The 16,402-nt window shown below is 39.1% G+C and overlaps 2 protein-coding genes across 5 annotated transcripts in view; one reads left to right on the top strand and one right to left on the bottom strand.

Annotated features, from left to right (window-relative positions):
- rnf157 (ring finger protein 157) overlaps nucleotides 1–12,401 on the bottom strand; it is a 25,133-nt gene extending 12,732 nt beyond the window's left edge. The window contains exons 1-7 of the mRNA XM_088324361.1: nucleotides 11,615–12,401; nucleotides 9,644–9,762; nucleotides 7,764–7,852; nucleotides 4,547–4,696; nucleotides 4,347–4,464; nucleotides 508–574; nucleotides 401–444 (exon numbers count right to left, since the gene is read on the bottom strand). Of these exons, the coding sequence (XP_088180487.1) occupies nucleotides 401–444; nucleotides 508–574; nucleotides 4,347–4,464; nucleotides 4,547–4,696; nucleotides 7,764–7,852; nucleotides 9,644–9,762; nucleotides 11,615–11,702 (675 nt within the window). The 5' untranslated portion in view covers nucleotides 11,703–12,401. The remainder of the gene's footprint in view (nucleotides 1–400; nucleotides 445–507; nucleotides 575–4,346; nucleotides 4,465–4,546; nucleotides 4,697–7,763; nucleotides 7,853–9,643; nucleotides 9,763–11,614) is intronic.
- Nucleotides 12,402–13,830: 1,429 nt separating this feature from the next.
- On the top strand, nucleotides 13,831–16,213 carry srsf2a (serine and arginine rich splicing factor 2a). Of its 4 annotated transcripts, none has more exons than XM_088324364.1 (3): nucleotides 13,831–13,996; nucleotides 14,121–14,449; nucleotides 14,802–15,288. In XM_088324364.1, the coding sequence occupies exons 2-3, from the start codon at nucleotides 14,124–14,126 to the stop codon at nucleotides 15,070–15,072; spliced, it is 597 nt and encodes a 198-aa protein (XP_088180490.1). In that variant the 5' UTR covers nucleotides 13,831–13,996; nucleotides 14,121–14,123; the 3' UTR covers nucleotides 15,073–15,288. The 4 variants fall into 4 exon arrangements, with proteins under 4 accessions (XP_088180490.1, XP_088180489.1, XP_088180491.1 ...); XM_088324363.1 differs by adding an exon at nucleotides 15,315–16,213 and having other exon boundaries at nucleotides 13,905–14,449; nucleotides 14,802–15,096; XM_088324365.1 differs by adding an exon at nucleotides 15,731–16,213 and having other exon boundaries at nucleotides 13,906–14,449; nucleotides 14,802–15,096.
- The last annotated feature ends 189 nt before the right edge of the window (nucleotides 16,214–16,402 follow it).

A 16,402-nucleotide genomic window follows, 5' to 3' on the forward strand; every position in this document is an offset into this window, starting at 1 on the left:
ATAAACGCTTAAAAAAGCCTTCGTGTATTGTTTGATTTATCTTGGGGATTTCCCGTTTTTTTTTTTCTTCCAGAGCGAAAACACTACGGTCCATATGGAGTGGATGTGACAGTTGTATCCGTCCATATGTAGTGTAAGTCTATGCTTTTGGCTAGCCACTTAATAGTACTTTTTATAAAAGTCACTGGTCGCAGCAATGGAGCACACTTTTGAAGCGATTTTGTCATTCATCATGTGAATGATTAATTCGTATTGCTCAATTTAGCACCCAGGGAACAGAAGGCAGTTCTCCGCTTGGTTAGAGTGTAATGTTGCAGAAATTCCGCCACATACTCAAAAATCATAGGAAATAAATCTGCATTGCACTTTACTTTCAATACCTCACAATCGACAAACTTACCTTCTCAAACGTGGCCAGCAAAATGTGCGAGTGACCTAGATGTTCTGCGGGTAAAAACACGATTATTCACAATAAGTCATGATGGCCGTTCAGAAATGTAAACTCACCGTCTCCCTCGTCCACTACAGCTTGAACAACCATGGGGAAGATTTCCCTGTCTATGTCGAACAGCAGCTGCGGAAAACAAAATATGTCAAAACTCTTTTATCTCCTCTCCTAAAAAAAAACTACATGTAAAAAAAAAATACAATAAACAAAAAATAGGTTCACGTAACGTGTTCAAAAATGAATCGGAAAGAGCATATGGTTATTTTATCGTACCCCCCGACTTCTTTAATAATTGTCTTACAGATAGATATCTCTTGTATATTTACATGTAACATGTACCTCATGAATATACACATTTACATAGGTTTGCACAGACACAACATCATCATCATTATCCTGATCAATATCATCACTATCACTATTTTTAACATCACCATTATCATCATTGCTGTCTCCATAGTTTCTCATTATACTATATAATAAGACTATCTATCATAATAACAATAATTCTCATCGGTGCTTATGGTGACAACTCAGTGTATTGTGGTGCGTGTAGTCCATCACAGAAAGTATTTTTGGATCAGCCGCCTGCAGGCAGCAGGACCATGCATTGCTAGGTGTCCTGCACTGTGCATTAAAATGACAAGAGATGGGAGCTTGAGTTGGATGCCTCCAGCAGCAATCTCCCAATTGTCTGCCCTAACTATGAGTTGTGCAGTACACATATTTTTTGTGTTCGTATTAAAATGTATCTCTATGTGATTTCTTCCCCATTTATTTAGTTATTGTTTCGTTTTCGCCATCATCACCAACATCGCAAACATAAATTTAGATCCAGATTGTGATGAATTTGCATTATAAAATGGTGACAGCAAAATAACAACAATAACAACGTTCAACATAATAGTAGAGTTGATAATGATAGTAATAATAATAACAACAATAACAACAAAAACAAACAAAAATAATATTCATGACAATAGTTATAACAATAATAATTACAATAATGATTATAATAATAAAAACAAGCTTAATTATTAGCTTGACCCAGCTATTGACTGTTTAAGACATTCTCTGGGTGCCGATAATACTAATAATACTACAATAGTAGTCACATAATAGTTATAACAATCATCATCATCATCAAAAAAATATTTATAATGATAATAGATTAATTATTAGCCCATCTATTAACTCTGTATTGCTACTGATTAGTCGTAAAAGTAGCTAAATATCATTCAGACACCAATAATAATGACAAGAATAACAACAGTAGTGATAATAACAGTTGATGACAGCTATGACAATATTAATTAAAAGATTAATAATAAAAATAATAACAAGGTTAATTATTTGTGTAAAACATCCATTTGCTATATCTCTCAGACCCCATTTCCTTCCTCTTGGTACTTTTACAATATTGTTTTTTTTTTTGTATCTGGAGTTGAACCGGTGTATATTTGGACATTGTTTGACCTCATCCTGTAATATGTTCCAATGTTTTACTCAACATATAGACGCACACATAGTTTTCCTGGTGGTTCTCACCTGTTGGATCTTGAAGTTATTACACTACCTCAAATTATAGCTTCCTTCTTTTGTGTGAATAATTTTAGATGTTCTTTGGCAGTACATCTTTGTCTACTTTGAATACTAGTAGTGAAGTGGAAAATTCCACTAGATTAAACAGTTTTAATTATTTCGACTGCAGAAATAGAATATTGGTGTTATCACAGTATCCGGCCTTGTGTATAATTCTTACTGCACGTTTTTGGAGTATAAAAGGGGGATGGATTGAACTTTTGAAATTATTGCCCCAAACTTCTGCACAGTATGTTAAATATGGCAAAACAAGAGAACAATATAATAATTACAATGCATTTTAATTTAAAAAGAATGTGGCTTTATTAATCTTTGAAATCATTTTAGATACCTTAGTTTGTATGTGTCTGACGTGTATTTTCCAGTAAATTCACTCTCTATTGTAACTCCTAAAAATGTATTTTCTGATACAGTTTCTATGGCAACACCATCCATTTTCACCGCCAGGTCTGGATTTGCTTTGTGATTGGCAAAGAGTATCACTCTAGTTTTGTTAAATGTTAAAACATGATTTATTTATATTGATCCATGTGTTTAGGTTAATTGATTCACTATTAATGTTTGTTACTAGAATAATATATTTATCATTGGAATAGAAAATGTTTGTGTCCTCTGCAAATATCAGAAATTTGAATAGATTTGAAACATTAAATATATCGTTAATTCATAAATTAAATAGCTTTGGACCGATGGCCGAACCCTGTGCTACTCCAGATGTCCAAGTATCCATATGTCAACTCTCCCATTTTTACATATTGTTGCCTCCAAGTCAAATAACTTAGAACCCATCCCAAAACCACTCCCCTGATGCCATATTGTTCCATTTTTTCTAATAGTATAGGATGATTGATGGTATCAAATGCTTTTTTTTAAGTCAATAAATATCCCTGCTGCATATCTCTTCTTTTCTATGCTATTGGTAATTTCTTCTTCCGCATCAAAAACGACCGTTGTGGATCTATTTGTCATAAAACCATATTGACTTTCAGTGATTAATTTATGCTCATCTATAAATGTGCCTAGTCTATTATTATGAAGTGTCTATCATATTTTAGGGAACTGAGGTCGCAGAGATACTGGTCTTCAGTTTGTGAAGATGTGCTTGTTTCCATTTCTGTATATTGGTATAACTTTTGCTATACGTTCAGATCATTGTAATTCCCTGCTCTCCGTGCTCTCCATAACAAATTTTGCAAGCCATTCATTTGAATGATTTTAAGAACAGAGCCAGAGTATGTCGGTTTCTCTCTCAGAGGTGCCAATGTATGCTCTTATCTCATCTTGTTTAGATTACAGAGACACCTCTACTTCGCACTTTGGTTATCGCTGGCTCACTCCTTTGCAGATTTTTAATCGAATTGAATGGTCTTTATTGACATAGATATCAACGTATTGTGCATTGTGGTTCCAATGGACAGCAGAAAGCAAAAGAGAGATTAGAGAGAGGGCGCTCTGTGTTCAGTGGGTGTGACTGTCTGTGTGCGCGACTGTGATAGGCTGCTGTATGCTGTCAGTCAAACAGTCGATTTGGGCATGCTTAGTCTCCAAATCAAAAAAACTGGTAAGGAAAGGGGCTGAAAAAGGAAGCCTGGCTATCCACGACATGGTAACTCAAGATTTCCTATATTTTTTCATTAGATAATTTACATCAAAGTGGTTATGAAATGTCTAGTTTTATCAAGACAACGGGTCAAGAGAATGGATGGATAACTAACTCAATAATTAGAAATACGAATCCATACCAAGCTACAAAACAGGAAATATTAATCTTTTTTAAGCTTTTTTAAATTACTCTGGGCTCACCTACTTTTTTGAAGCTGAAACCTACTTTTTTATTACTGATAAGTGTGAAGGGCCTACCAGTTTGATATGCATTTATAAAAAAACTTGAGTTACTAGAACATTAGTAAAGTATTATATTATCAGGTTGTAATGATTACAAGTAGGGTTAAAATAGGATTAGTCATCCACTAAAACATCTGCAATTAACAAGGCTAGCTGAGTGATTTAAGATTTATTTTATAAGAATTTTGAGAGAAAAAATTTTAAGACACTGATCATGTCGATGATTTCTCGTGCCACTTAGATATCCAATTTCCTAGAAAATCATAATGACCTATTGCGAGTGAGCTATTTCCAGAAACAGTCAACAAACTACTCAGGTGTTTTCAGAGGGGACAATGTTGGTGACCCCAGGAGTAACTTTACCTATTTTGTGGGGACTTTTTAATTGAAAGGATGCCTGAAGATTGCTATGTGGGTGAGAAAGAATGAAAAGGTCGTCTTTTTTTCTCACCTCTTCCTCCGCCCATTCACTGAGGTTGACCGTGTGTGAGGGCAGACAGAACTGCTGGCTCACCCCTCTCTTGAAGTGCACCGTCTCCGACTGCAGGGAGCCGTCCTGTGGCAGGTAGCTGCCGGGAACCCAAGCATCCAGGTAAAAAAAATATATATATACATCAAAAAAGGTATCAAGCTCCTCTGTGGAGAACCTACACCGGCACGCCATTGTGGAACTCCTCGATGGCCTGGTAGAAGATGGTGATGGCCACCTGCGTGTCGGCATCGAAGGTGAACTCCACGTTGTAGCAGGCTCGCTGCGTGCCCGTCTCTTCGTCGCCGGGCAACTTAAGTTCCTCGCTGCATCTGCCAGGTAGAGCAAGAGACGGGTTTCGAAAAAGGAGACTGCTGTTGCCGTGGAGACACTGGCATGTAATATAAACTCCAGCGTAGGCTCACTGGAATAAACTTTATGTTGAGGTTTTTATTGGATTGGCTTCAAATTTGGAGTGTTTAAAAAAGGGATGGTTATCAAATCCTTACTTTAGCCATGGCGACCACTAATAAAGACAAACTAGGCCAGTTTGAGGGTTTAAGTCTCATCCAACAGAAAAATTCTGAACAACTTCCAACTAACTTTAGTGGTTATGTCTGAAAATTTTTGAAAGAGAAAATTATTTAAATGCACTATGTGTATTATTTGACCACAAGATGTCACTGTATGGTGTGGTGCAATCGAAAACTAGTATAAGGAAGAATAAAAACTACAGAGACTCAACGTAACCGAAACGCACCATTTTACTTATCATTTTTTTGCCCAGCCTTTTTGAGGTTTTTGAGTACCCATAGAAGCATGATGGCTGACAATCATGTCAGCTCCCTCTAGGTGAGCCTCATGGTATGTAAAATAAATGGTAGTTTCTTGCCCTACGGGTATTTTAAAAAATGCATGTTTATATGATAGTTCTTATATTATTGGCCCATTTTTAAATCAATATTGTTCTTTTTTAATGAATGAATAGTTTTGTCTACAACTAGTAGGCACTAAATAATACACTTGGTCCCTTTAAAGGCTTTTAGTTGGACGCTGGTCTAAACCTCAGCAAATCGATTATTTTGTTGTCCGATTAATCCATCGAATGTTCCTACAGCTTAAGGGTTCCTACAGCTTAAGGGAAGCTAAATTCAAGACTTCTTAAGACTTTTTTGATGCCTTTTGACACCAAATTTAAAACCAAGTCGACAAAAAACACAATTGAAATAAACAAAAACAAAAAAACACACCAATATTTCTTGCAGACAGTACATTGTGCCTCGTACACATTACCTGGCACAGCTTTTAGCCATGGCGGAAAACGTCCTTTGGACAGCCAGTTCTCATTAAAACTTACACTTTCCCATAGTCCAAAGTAAACATCGCTGTCCAAAGTTGCTATATGTATTGTGGTTAACCTAAGACCTAGGTCTGCTCTGTAAGGCAAGTGGTACTCACTGCAGAAATACCACAGGTTAAATCCTAAAGGTGCAGGCCATGAGTCAGCCCTGCCCACTGGAGATCTCTGGGTGCAACGTATATTCTACAAATGCTCTTTTCTCAATTTGATGAGTTGGCATTGTGGGTAACAGTGCTGATATAAAAACAGGTGTCTAGCGTTAAATTCTCTATTAAGTTTTTTTAAGTTTCATATTGCAATAAACAAGTACAGTAATACCTTTAAAAAGATTCGATCATCCGAAAAGAATGATCTAAAGCAGGGGTGTCAAACTCATTTTAACTCGGGGGCCACACGATAGAACAGACATTCTGTCGGGGGCCGGACTAGTAGATTAAAGAGAAAGAAAAAGAGATAAAGAAATAAGAGAAAGAGGGAGGTAAAAGGAGAGAGGGCGGGACGAAGACAGAAAAAGAGAGAGAGAGGGAGAGAGCGTGAAAAACAAAAGATAAAAAGTCGAGAGAGGGGGGAAAAGAAAGGGAGTGAAAGAAACAAATCCAAAGAGAAATAGAAAAACAGAAGGAGAGAAAAGAGAAAAGAAAGCGCCAAGGGTATGAAGAGAGAAAGAGAAAAGAGAGAAAAGGAAAAAAGTAAGTTAGAGCAAAAGACGTTAAAAGACAGAGAGAGAGAAAGAGACAAAGAGCAACAAAGGAAGAGAAAAAGAGAGACACAGAGAGTGAAAGAGACAGAGACAGAGTGGGAGAAAAGGAATGGAAAAGAAAGACAGAGAGAGAGAGAGAGAGAGAGAGAGAGAGAGAGACAGAGACAGAGAGAGAGAGGGAAAGATAAAAAAAATATAAGTACAGTGTCTTTGTGAGAGGCACCTGGCTTTGGCAACATCAAATTGACATATTTCAACCTGCAGCTTGTTTTTCTCTTGCGCTTCTCTGGTTGTTGTCTCGCGGGCCAGTAATAAACGGCACAGCGTGGCAGACAAACATGGCGCCAACTTAAGTGGGGATTTCACGGTGTAAAAGAAATACAAATTTCTCCAACTACGATTGAAAGTTTTTTTGTACCATTAGGAGGGAATCAATATTACATACTGTCCCTTTAAATCAGTCAAAAAAAAAAAACAATGTTGACTGATTGTAATATTTAGTGCCTCCTAGTGGTACAAAAACTTTCATCCAGTAAAACAAAATATTGATTTGGATACTAGGCAAAAATACATTAACTCTAATACCAATGTTCATTTTCAAAAAATGGCAGAATTTAACCTGTGCTGCACCTGGTGGGCGGGGCTGCACCTGGTGCAACTCCGCCCCATGGTTCTGCAGCAAGCACTCTCTCCTGTAAGGCCCAACTGAAACCACATCACCGTTTTGATAGTTCCGTGATTGTGGTCACGCCATCTTGCCACAAATGTAAATCAGTGAATTATTAAAAAAGACATTTGATAAATGGTACTAAATGTTTTTTTTGTGTACTGTAAATCTTAGTCACGTTTTTACATTTTTAAGGCTTTCGAAAGATGATTTAAGACAACTTAATGCCAATTAAATAATTGTTTTAAAAAATAATGAATTCAATGCCTTTTAAACCTTTTCAAGGATCCGCAGGAACCCTAGTGTACTTGATGGTCTTCTCCCCTCACTCATTCTCTACGACGACAATAGAGACAGCAAAGATCCAACCGGCTGCCGATATCCAGGTCAACTAATGCATTTTTTTGGTACAACTGAAACCCAAAGCCGCAATTTAGCGTTGTTGATGAATACCCAAATATCACAAACCGCACTGGTCTTCTCTCCTAACTCATTCTCTAACATAGACGACATCAGACGTAAAAAATCCCACCATGCCGCCAGCTTCCAAATCGACTCCCACCATTTTTTTGTTTGTTTTGCTGGTGCAACTGAATCCCAAAGTCTCAATTTTGCAGTCGCTGCCGACTCTTAGTCAGCCCTTCTGCGGGGGCGACTCATATCACAACGTACCGTACGAGCCGCAGTGTGTCCTTGCGGATGTTTATAAGGCTCCGTAGCGTCTTCACCGGTTCCTGAGGTGGGGGGGCAGCGTAGGGGAACTGAAAGCGATGAAAAAAGAAAGTTAAATACATGTTGGGAGACGATAGGGAGTGGCCGCAACATTCCGCTCGCACCCACATTGACTGATTTTAATGCATATTTCCATTTGGTGGAATTTAAAAAAAACAACAACAAAAACTTCCTTTATGATCCTGTTACGATCTGTAGGTTAGGTTGACAAATCTGACCCCGGTTGTGTTTGGCTTGCATTCGGCTCAAAGACACAAAATGCTGACAGTGCAAAAAAAAAAAAAACATGTTGTTTGTGTGATTACGCGACAGCTCTGGGGAGCAAAACACACACAAGCACCCGATACTGAAAAGAGCCTTTCATTAGTGGACAGTGGGGGTCTTATTGGAAACGTTACAACCGCCATTCAAGCTCCGTACTAGAGATGATTCCACGAAGGGGGGAAATCTCTAAATATAGATCGTCCGTGATCATATTTGTGAGCGAGACTCGAGCTGGCTTTATGATTTTTGCTGCGCCATCTGCTCACAAGCCACCCTGCATTATATAACGTCTTGTTCAAAGGGATTTTTTTTTCTTTTTTTTGTGAATTTGGAGCCAGCGGGAAGATTTAAACGTCTGTCATTTAAGAGGAAAAAAATAATGCTACTGGTAACTTTAGCCCCAGTCTAGACTTAAACGGCAGTGATCCCACAAAGGTCACTTATAAAGTTTGTGAGCTGAAAATTTAGAGCAGCGTTTTTCAACCAGTGTGCCGTGAGACCTTCTCATTGTGCCGCAGGAAATCGCCCAATTACATCTTTGCAAAAAAGGATGCCATCATTCAGTAGCTTTGCTTTCTCCCAGTAATCAGCGCAGTAACTGTAATGATCAACCCTATCAGTATGTGGTAGCAGACTACTCTTTATTTCATCTTTTTTATATGCTAGTTATTTGTTCATAAGGTATATACTCGCATATAAGTGGAAACTAAAACTAGCTGTGCCGTGTCCCCGTGCAGCCCCTTCACCCGATTTAATCTTCCTGTTCAGTCAATCAGCACCTCTCGATTGTGTTTATGAGGGAATACATCTCATTTTATTGTGATATTGTGCGTGTTATTGCCTTTACTGACGATAATAATGGGTCCAAAGGAAGTTAGTGATAAGGAAAAGTGGAAAACTTTGACAACATTGATCAGGAAATTATTGTAAAATACGATATAGGTGTCTGCAATCAAAGCGGTGCTCAAAAGTACAGGTTTAATATTGTTTTATTTGTATCTTCATTACCAGTATACTGATCCTAATTATCTACACATGTAAATAATTATTGTTGTTTAGGTACACATTTAATAAATATTTTGTGTCAGTTTTTCTTTAAGTATGTGACTTTTTTAAAGTAGTTTTAGGGTGCCTGCCAATATGCGATGTAAGCTAATGTGCAAATATATACGGTAAGTTTTTTTTATGAAGCTGTTTCACATTTTTTACTCTAAAAAATAATGAAATTCTGTTACTTGTTTTTATTTATCTTTATTTTTTAAACAAATGAAAACAAGATAAAAATATAGTAAAACTAGAAAAAAATGTTAAAAATATAGGAAAATCAAAATATTACATCAAAATCCCAAACCTCCATTAGTTGACAATTCAGACTAAGTTTACTCTTAAAAAAAACAAATTTGTTTTAAATTTGTAGTATTTTTTTTTAATTTTTTAAGCTTGGCTTACTAGCTAATAATTGTTACAGAGTAATTAACAAACACTACCTTGTATTTGTATGATTTAGGCAATAAATTGATACTTTTCAATCTTTGACTTCTTTAAAAAGAACTTACAGCGACTGGTCTGGTCCCAAGAAAGTTGAGGTCCGTGTTTTCTCCAAACAAGTAACCTTCCGGGTGAGTGGAGTCAAACTTCTCGCCCCCCATGATGAAATGGCTAGCAAAGTAACTTCCTGTGGGTACGGGAGAAAACGATGTAAAATAAATTATTATGTCGGCTTAAAAGAAAACCCATAAAAAGAGGTAAGATAAATCAGTTTCAACTCGTGAGGATATGTGATTAACTTAAGCCCTGAACTCTATCTGGCTCAGCCGATCCGATCCCCCTCTTTTATTGAAAGAAATTCAGAGAGGGGCTTGAGGAGAGGGGTGTAAAAACTCAATGAGGCCAAAACATCAAAGTTGAATAGGAAATCATTTAAATTGCTAAAAAAAAAACGATGGGAAGATAGGAAAACGGATTATAGGAATTGGGAAACTAATGAGAATTTTGCCTGATTTCTCGTTAATTTTAAATTGTTTTCCAAACGTCAGCGGCTGTCACCAGATCCCGCAAACGCGATCTCGGTCTGATAGATCAATTTCCTTCACCCGTGAGCTTCTTTCTTCTTCCACCACACCAACAGGGTGATAACAAACAATTATGGTTATGCATTTATTTTAATCAAATAATCTTTTAAGAAGCCAGGTGTGGCAGTAAACAACAAAGCCATTTTTGCATGTATTTTTATTTTGAATATTTACATGATAAACGACGCTCATGTTGTGTTTCTTCTGGTAAGAAATGATCAGCTAGTCCGTAACTCATATTCTACCAACACAAAATAAATAGGAGCACATACAGCATCATTTTGATGAGATTTCGGGATACTTTCAAATCTAAAATGAGGGCTGCAACATGTGGCATGAGTATGAGTAAGAAAAAGTAATAGAAGTTGCACTAAAAGCACTGGAAGCTAAGGGATAGTTCTTTTTTCCACAAATAATAAAGGTTAATGATTGAGGTGAAACCAAATGATGTCATAACAATAACAAATATCCAACACAGAAATTGCTGCTATGGAGGGATGTAAATGAAAAACATATTTCGGTTTTGTATTTTAGTTTATTTTTTTGCCTATGTAGAGTATCATTAACCAAATTTGTGTTGTTTTTTTTTTTTTTTAAATAATATGACAAATTTGTCTTAAATCAGGGGTTTACCAACGCAGTGTCCTCTAAGACCACCTGAGTAGCCCACAAAATGGTTCTGAAAATAAATCATCGGCCATTTTGATTTTTGGGGAAAATTTAATTTCTAACTGGCATAGATTTATTGGTTGACTGAGCCTATTGTAACCTCTAATAATAACATGTTGTATTAGAAAAGTGTGTCAAACTAGTAGCCCTTCGCCCTAATCAGTAACAAAAAAGTAGCTTTCAGCTTCAAAGAGGTTAGCGTCCCCTGTCTTATATCCAATAAGCAGATATTGGAGGTTATTTTGTGAAACACTGCCCAATTGAGATATTATAAAGGTAAAACTAAGAACAAAAAAAATTATATGAACAATAGTTACGATATGCTTTTTTTAAATTGTCACAAAGTTGTTTTGTTGTGGGGTGAGGAGAAAACAAAATGTATGTTCCGATTTGCATGATGGATGTGTCAGAGGTTGATAAGGCATTTTTATAATCAATTTCATCGAATTCTCCCACTGTGTTGAATTCAAGCTCTGGTTTACTTTAACTTAAAATTGATTTGGGGAGTTTATGAAGGAGCTATGCATTATTTCCTTTAGAGAAATCAGAAATTCCAAATATTAGGATATCTGTTTTTTGTTTGAATCATGTGTTGTATAATTCATCACGACTGACGTTTAAGTGTGACGGGGTGTGCCTCCCAAAAACAATTTAACCGAGAATTTACGATATATGAAGAAATGTCACGATATGTCAAGAATATCTTCTCAGCATCACTTGCCGTACGCTTTGCAGCCTGAAACATTTACTTACATGAACCGGGCGGACCTGTTGGAGGACTCTTACCAGATTTGGGTGGATAACGGTACACCGAATTGGACGTGATGTCCAATTCTTCCACACCTATGTTTTGTCTGCTCGCGAAAACTCCCATCCTCGGTCACACGACGACAACCAAGACAAAAAGGACATTCAGCTCGGCTTGGTCGAACCCCCCTCGATGGTGATGACGACTCTGACTCATTTAATCCACTTGATCCTTGTTCTGATCCATTTTTATGCTCGGAAAAGAGGGAGATTCGATCTCCTCTGAGGATTAGTAGGTTGTTTGTCCTCTCCAGTTGAAGCGTTGTTGGTCAGTCAGAGGTGGGGGGAAAACTGTTGCGGGATTCCCTTTATTTAAAAAAAAGAAGCGTGATTTAGATTCCCAAAAAAACACACACAAAAGAAAAGACTCAGATGCTCAAACGAGAAGCAGCAGGACGCAGGTCCTGTCAAGAGGTCTGTGGATCCCTGTGACGTCACAAATCCGGACCCTGTTTTTGCGCAGTCCCCCTTCTCTCTCTCTCTCTCTGCACTTAGCAACCAACATAGCCGACTAGCCTGCGAAGACTGCAATGCAGAGATGCTAACAAGCACGAATACAGAGGAAGTCAACGGAGGCTAAATGATGGAGCCTGCTACGCTAAAGGACCCGCGGCTAATCTATGGAGGCAGCTATGCTAAATAATATAACCGTCATTAGCTCTACATTTAATGACAAAGATACATTAAAGCCGTTAAAAAACAAACTTGAGCGATGTATTCCCGACACATATGTTTAGGGATGTTGCTACAAGCTTACGTTGCTAACTGACGTTAGCGTGGCGTAATGACGTCATAGCGTATTTATAAATGTACATTACACGTTAATGTGTGAGTCATATATTATAAACGTTTAAAATGTCTACGCAGCTCGTATCAAAAGTGAACTGTTATATAATGAAATTGTGAATATGCTTGATTGCTAATAAGATTTTCGAGAAGGGTTGTTCAAACCTCACATTGTGTTTGCTGTTAAAAACGTCATATTGGAATATAATATTGTGAATGTGCTTAATTGCTGTTGAGATTGTCATGATTGTTTTCTGTTATTAGTGTCAATAAATTTGTTCAAACCAAAAAAATTTCGGAACTATAACAAATATTCAAGACTATCTAGATATAGAAAGTTAATGAGAAAACCTAACTTAAATGTCATATGGCAAATAAATGAATCGACTCACCGTAGACATTGTCAATTAGCATGTGAAAATACAGGTATCATCTATTATATAATATTTTTCATATCCCTCAAGAGGGGTGACCGACAGCAAGACAAACACATACAACAACAATGAAAATAAAAGGAAAAAAACACACACACACACACAAAACTTTTGGGGTCATGGCCAACCCAAATGCCCAAACACCCAAACAAGTCAGACACTTCGGCACCTAAGTTGGTCATGCTTTCGTCCCTCCAGATGAAACGGGACACAAGAAAGCGGCCATGTCACTCGGGTCAGGGAGACACAACACACTCTTTTGTTCAACAGCAGGGCACAACAGCTTTCACTGGTTTACCCCTGACGCATCATACAGGTGCCCTGCCCATCCCTTAGAACGCGTCCAAACATCCCACTATCTTTTTACCTCTCCACGCATTCCTATCACCAACAATAGCTCTAGCTTTTACTAGATTTAGAACTCTTTCCTGCAGTGCACTCATAACACCATCCATCCATGTCAATCGCGGCCTTCCTATTGGTCTCCTTCCATTGACTTCTGCTCTGTAGATCCTCTTCAATATTCGCTCCTCATCCATCCTCTCCATGTGTCCAAACCAACGGAGTACTCTCTTATCAACACACTTGCTCAGTTCCACGACTACTCCAGTTCTGTCTCTCACAATTTCATTTCTCAATCCAAGTTTGTCACTCCTAACATACTCCTCAAACACTTCATCTCAAAAACATTTAATTTCCTTCTTAAATCTGCGTTCAGGCTCCAAGTCTCTGCACCATACAACACAGTCGGCAAAATCACACTCTCATACAGTCCCCTCTTAAAATCCATACTCATACTCTTGTTGCTCACCACTCGCCTCAGAGCACCCAAAACACACTTTCCAATATTTTTAAAGTCGTCATTTAAAATTCCAAAAGTAGAAAAAATATTCAGGAAAAAAATGCTGGAAATTTAGCTAAATCTAGCAACGCAATACGAATGAATTACTATATAAAAATAAGTTAGAGTCATGTAACATCCCAGTCAGCAGGGGCAGTAGTGAATAATTGAGGGTGCCGAAGCCTGCGAGGACATTAGCCAATCAGCAACAGCTGCCACGAGCAGAGAAGAGAGACAGAAAGGAGGCTTCGGTGCCGCCATTTCACGCATTGCAAAGCCACAACTCGCACACGCGTCCTTGTAAGTTCAATGTTTTTTTTTTTAGATTACATTCAGAATTAAATCAATTTTAGTTGTTTGAGACGCAGTGAAAAAGGCTATATTATTTTACTGACGTGGTAGCTTATCTGTCGGTCGCGCATAGAAAATGGCCTACGGTAGGCCTCCGCCAGACGTGGAGGGGATGACCTCCCTTAAAGTGGACAACTTGACGTACCGCACCTCGCCGGAGGCGCTTCGCCGAGTCTTCGAGAAGTACGGCCGTGTGGGGGACGTCTACATCCCGCGGGACCGCTACTCAAAGGAGAGCCGCGGCTTTGCCTTCGTCCGCTTCCTGGACAAGCGTGACGCCGAGGACGCGATGGACGACATGGACGGAGCGCTGCTCGACGGGCGGGAACTTCGCGTGCAGATGGCCCGATACGGCCGGCCCCCAGATTCCTTGTACAGCCGTAGAGGAGCTCCGCAGCGACGGTACGAAAGGGAAAGTCTAATTGGGGGTTTATATTATTAGTTTCTGATAATGGTTTGAGATTTGTGCACGTAAATAGCAGCCATTTTGTTTCCTGTAACACGTGCATTCCTGGTTTAAAAAAGGTCACTGTTAAAAATTTGTATCCTCAGCTGGTATCGTAATTGGAATAAATTAACGAGGGGCCTTGTGACCACCCCCAGCTATATTTTAAATATGAGCCTTATGTCACTAATAATTATCACCAATTAAAAATAATTGAATTGTTGCTGATAGAATACGTCATTACCTCCACATGCCTAATGAAACTACAAACAAATGTGAAATTGATGATTTTAAATTTTTTTTTTGCAGGCGCTCACCAAGCCCTCGCCGGCGCAGACGTAGCCGTTCCAAGAGCAGAAGTCGATCCAGAAGCCGTCGTCGCTACTCTCGCTCCAGGTCCCGCTCCTACTCCCGGTCCCGCTCCAAGTCCAAGTCCAGAACCCCAAAACGAAGCAAGTCCAAGTCTCCCTCAAAGTCCCGATCCAGGAGCCGAACCCCAGTTTCCAAACATGGGTCCAGATCCAGGTCAAAGTCTATGAGCCAGCCCAAGTCTCCGGAGGACAACGGAACTGAGCCTTAGCTTCAAGCTGGATGCAACATGACGGTATTTAGTGGGATGGCTGGGGTGTCATGAATGTCTTTATGATATAATTTCTGCATACTTGTGGTTGCGTTTTTCTTAAGTTGACAAGGCAACCATCTAAACAAGTCCGCAGAACTATTTATAAACATGCAAAATAGGGATCTAATTGGGCTTATTTTAGTAAATATGGGTGTGCTTCACCTGGATGGTTGACTTAATGTGGAATTCTTTCCTCCAAGCTGCTGAGTCCTGTTTGCAAAGAGTGGAGGAGGAGATGGGTTTTGGCAGTGTGAGAGCAGTTAGTGTGTGACCTGCCCATTGCTGGGGGGCAGCGGCAGTTGCTCGGGAGCAGGTAAACCAGGCAAGGCTTGCTTGGTCAGGAGCAGGTCGTCATTGCGGCTGTCGGTTGGTGTGTGTGGCGGTGCGGTGAAGTACGTTCACGGGGATTGGGGGCCTTCAGCCCGCCGCCTGCATTTGCCCTCCCGCCTCTCGACCCAAAGGTTTGTTTGAAAATAACACGCGATTGCAAGAGTCCTGTGTAGTGCTAAAGGGAGTGCGTGGAAAAAAATGAGATGTACTCACGAGATATGAATCCTCGGGTGGGGAGTTAAGATGGTGTATTTTGCCATGTGCTGACTGTCATATTTTCTTGCAGATTTCTCAAAAAGATGGCTTCTTTTTGCCGAGGACAACAGGACTAGTCTCCCCATCTTCAAGTGGGCTCCACAAACGCCACTGAAAGCAGACTGAAAGGTCATTTGGAACTCGGAACTTTTTCGTAATAGTTATTCTTGCTTTACCGAAAGAAAAGGAAACGTCATGTTGGTCGTTCACAAAGTACATGTATGATTTTGTTCCTTCCCTTTTTAAATTGCTTTAATTTTGAATATGTACTCAATAAAGTTTTCATTTCTTTATTGGAAGATGTTATACTCTTTCACAGCAGGAAGTTGTACCTTACAAATTTGTTACACCCCACTCAATGGGTGAATATCCTGTACGTTAATCAGTCTGGCTTTTTTCCCCCACCCAGTCAACTCTTATCTAGTTAAAATTGCTGCCTGCGATTCTAACCCTCTTTCTTGTATCTTTTGTGCACTAGGCGCAGTTGTGTAGCAGTTGAGTAATGCTGGTTAGCTGTTAAGATGCAGTGCGGTGGTGAGATGGTGTGGCGTGTTGCGGTGCTGAGTGCCCGGTCACTGTTCTGGGGCGCTCAACCCTCCGCTGCTGTATGCCGGTTCGTAAGCTCACAGGTGTTTTGCAGCTCAACCTCCCCCATTTTTTTTTTCATTTTGATTTTGCCTGTGTGCTGTACAGCTTTCACTTT

The sequence above is a fragment of the Urocampus carinirostris genome, chromosome 19 (assembly GCF_059441175.1).
Source record: "Urocampus carinirostris isolate Australia breed hairy pipefish chromosome 19, RoL_Ucar_1.0, whole genome shotgun sequence".
Classification (NCBI taxonomy): Eukaryota; Metazoa; Chordata; class Actinopteri; order Syngnathiformes; family Syngnathidae; genus Urocampus; species Urocampus carinirostris.

Bases quoted from the DNA above. Each gene is read 5' to 3' on its own strand.
- srsf2a (XM_088324364.1), top strand. From the start codon at position 14,124: ATGGCCTACGGTAGGCCTCCGCCAGACGTGGAGGGGATGACCTCCCTT. The intron at 14,450-14,801 runs GTACGAAAGGGA...TTTTTTTTGCAG, and splicing joins AGAGGAGCTCCGCAGCGACG to GCGCTCACCAAGCCCTCGCC.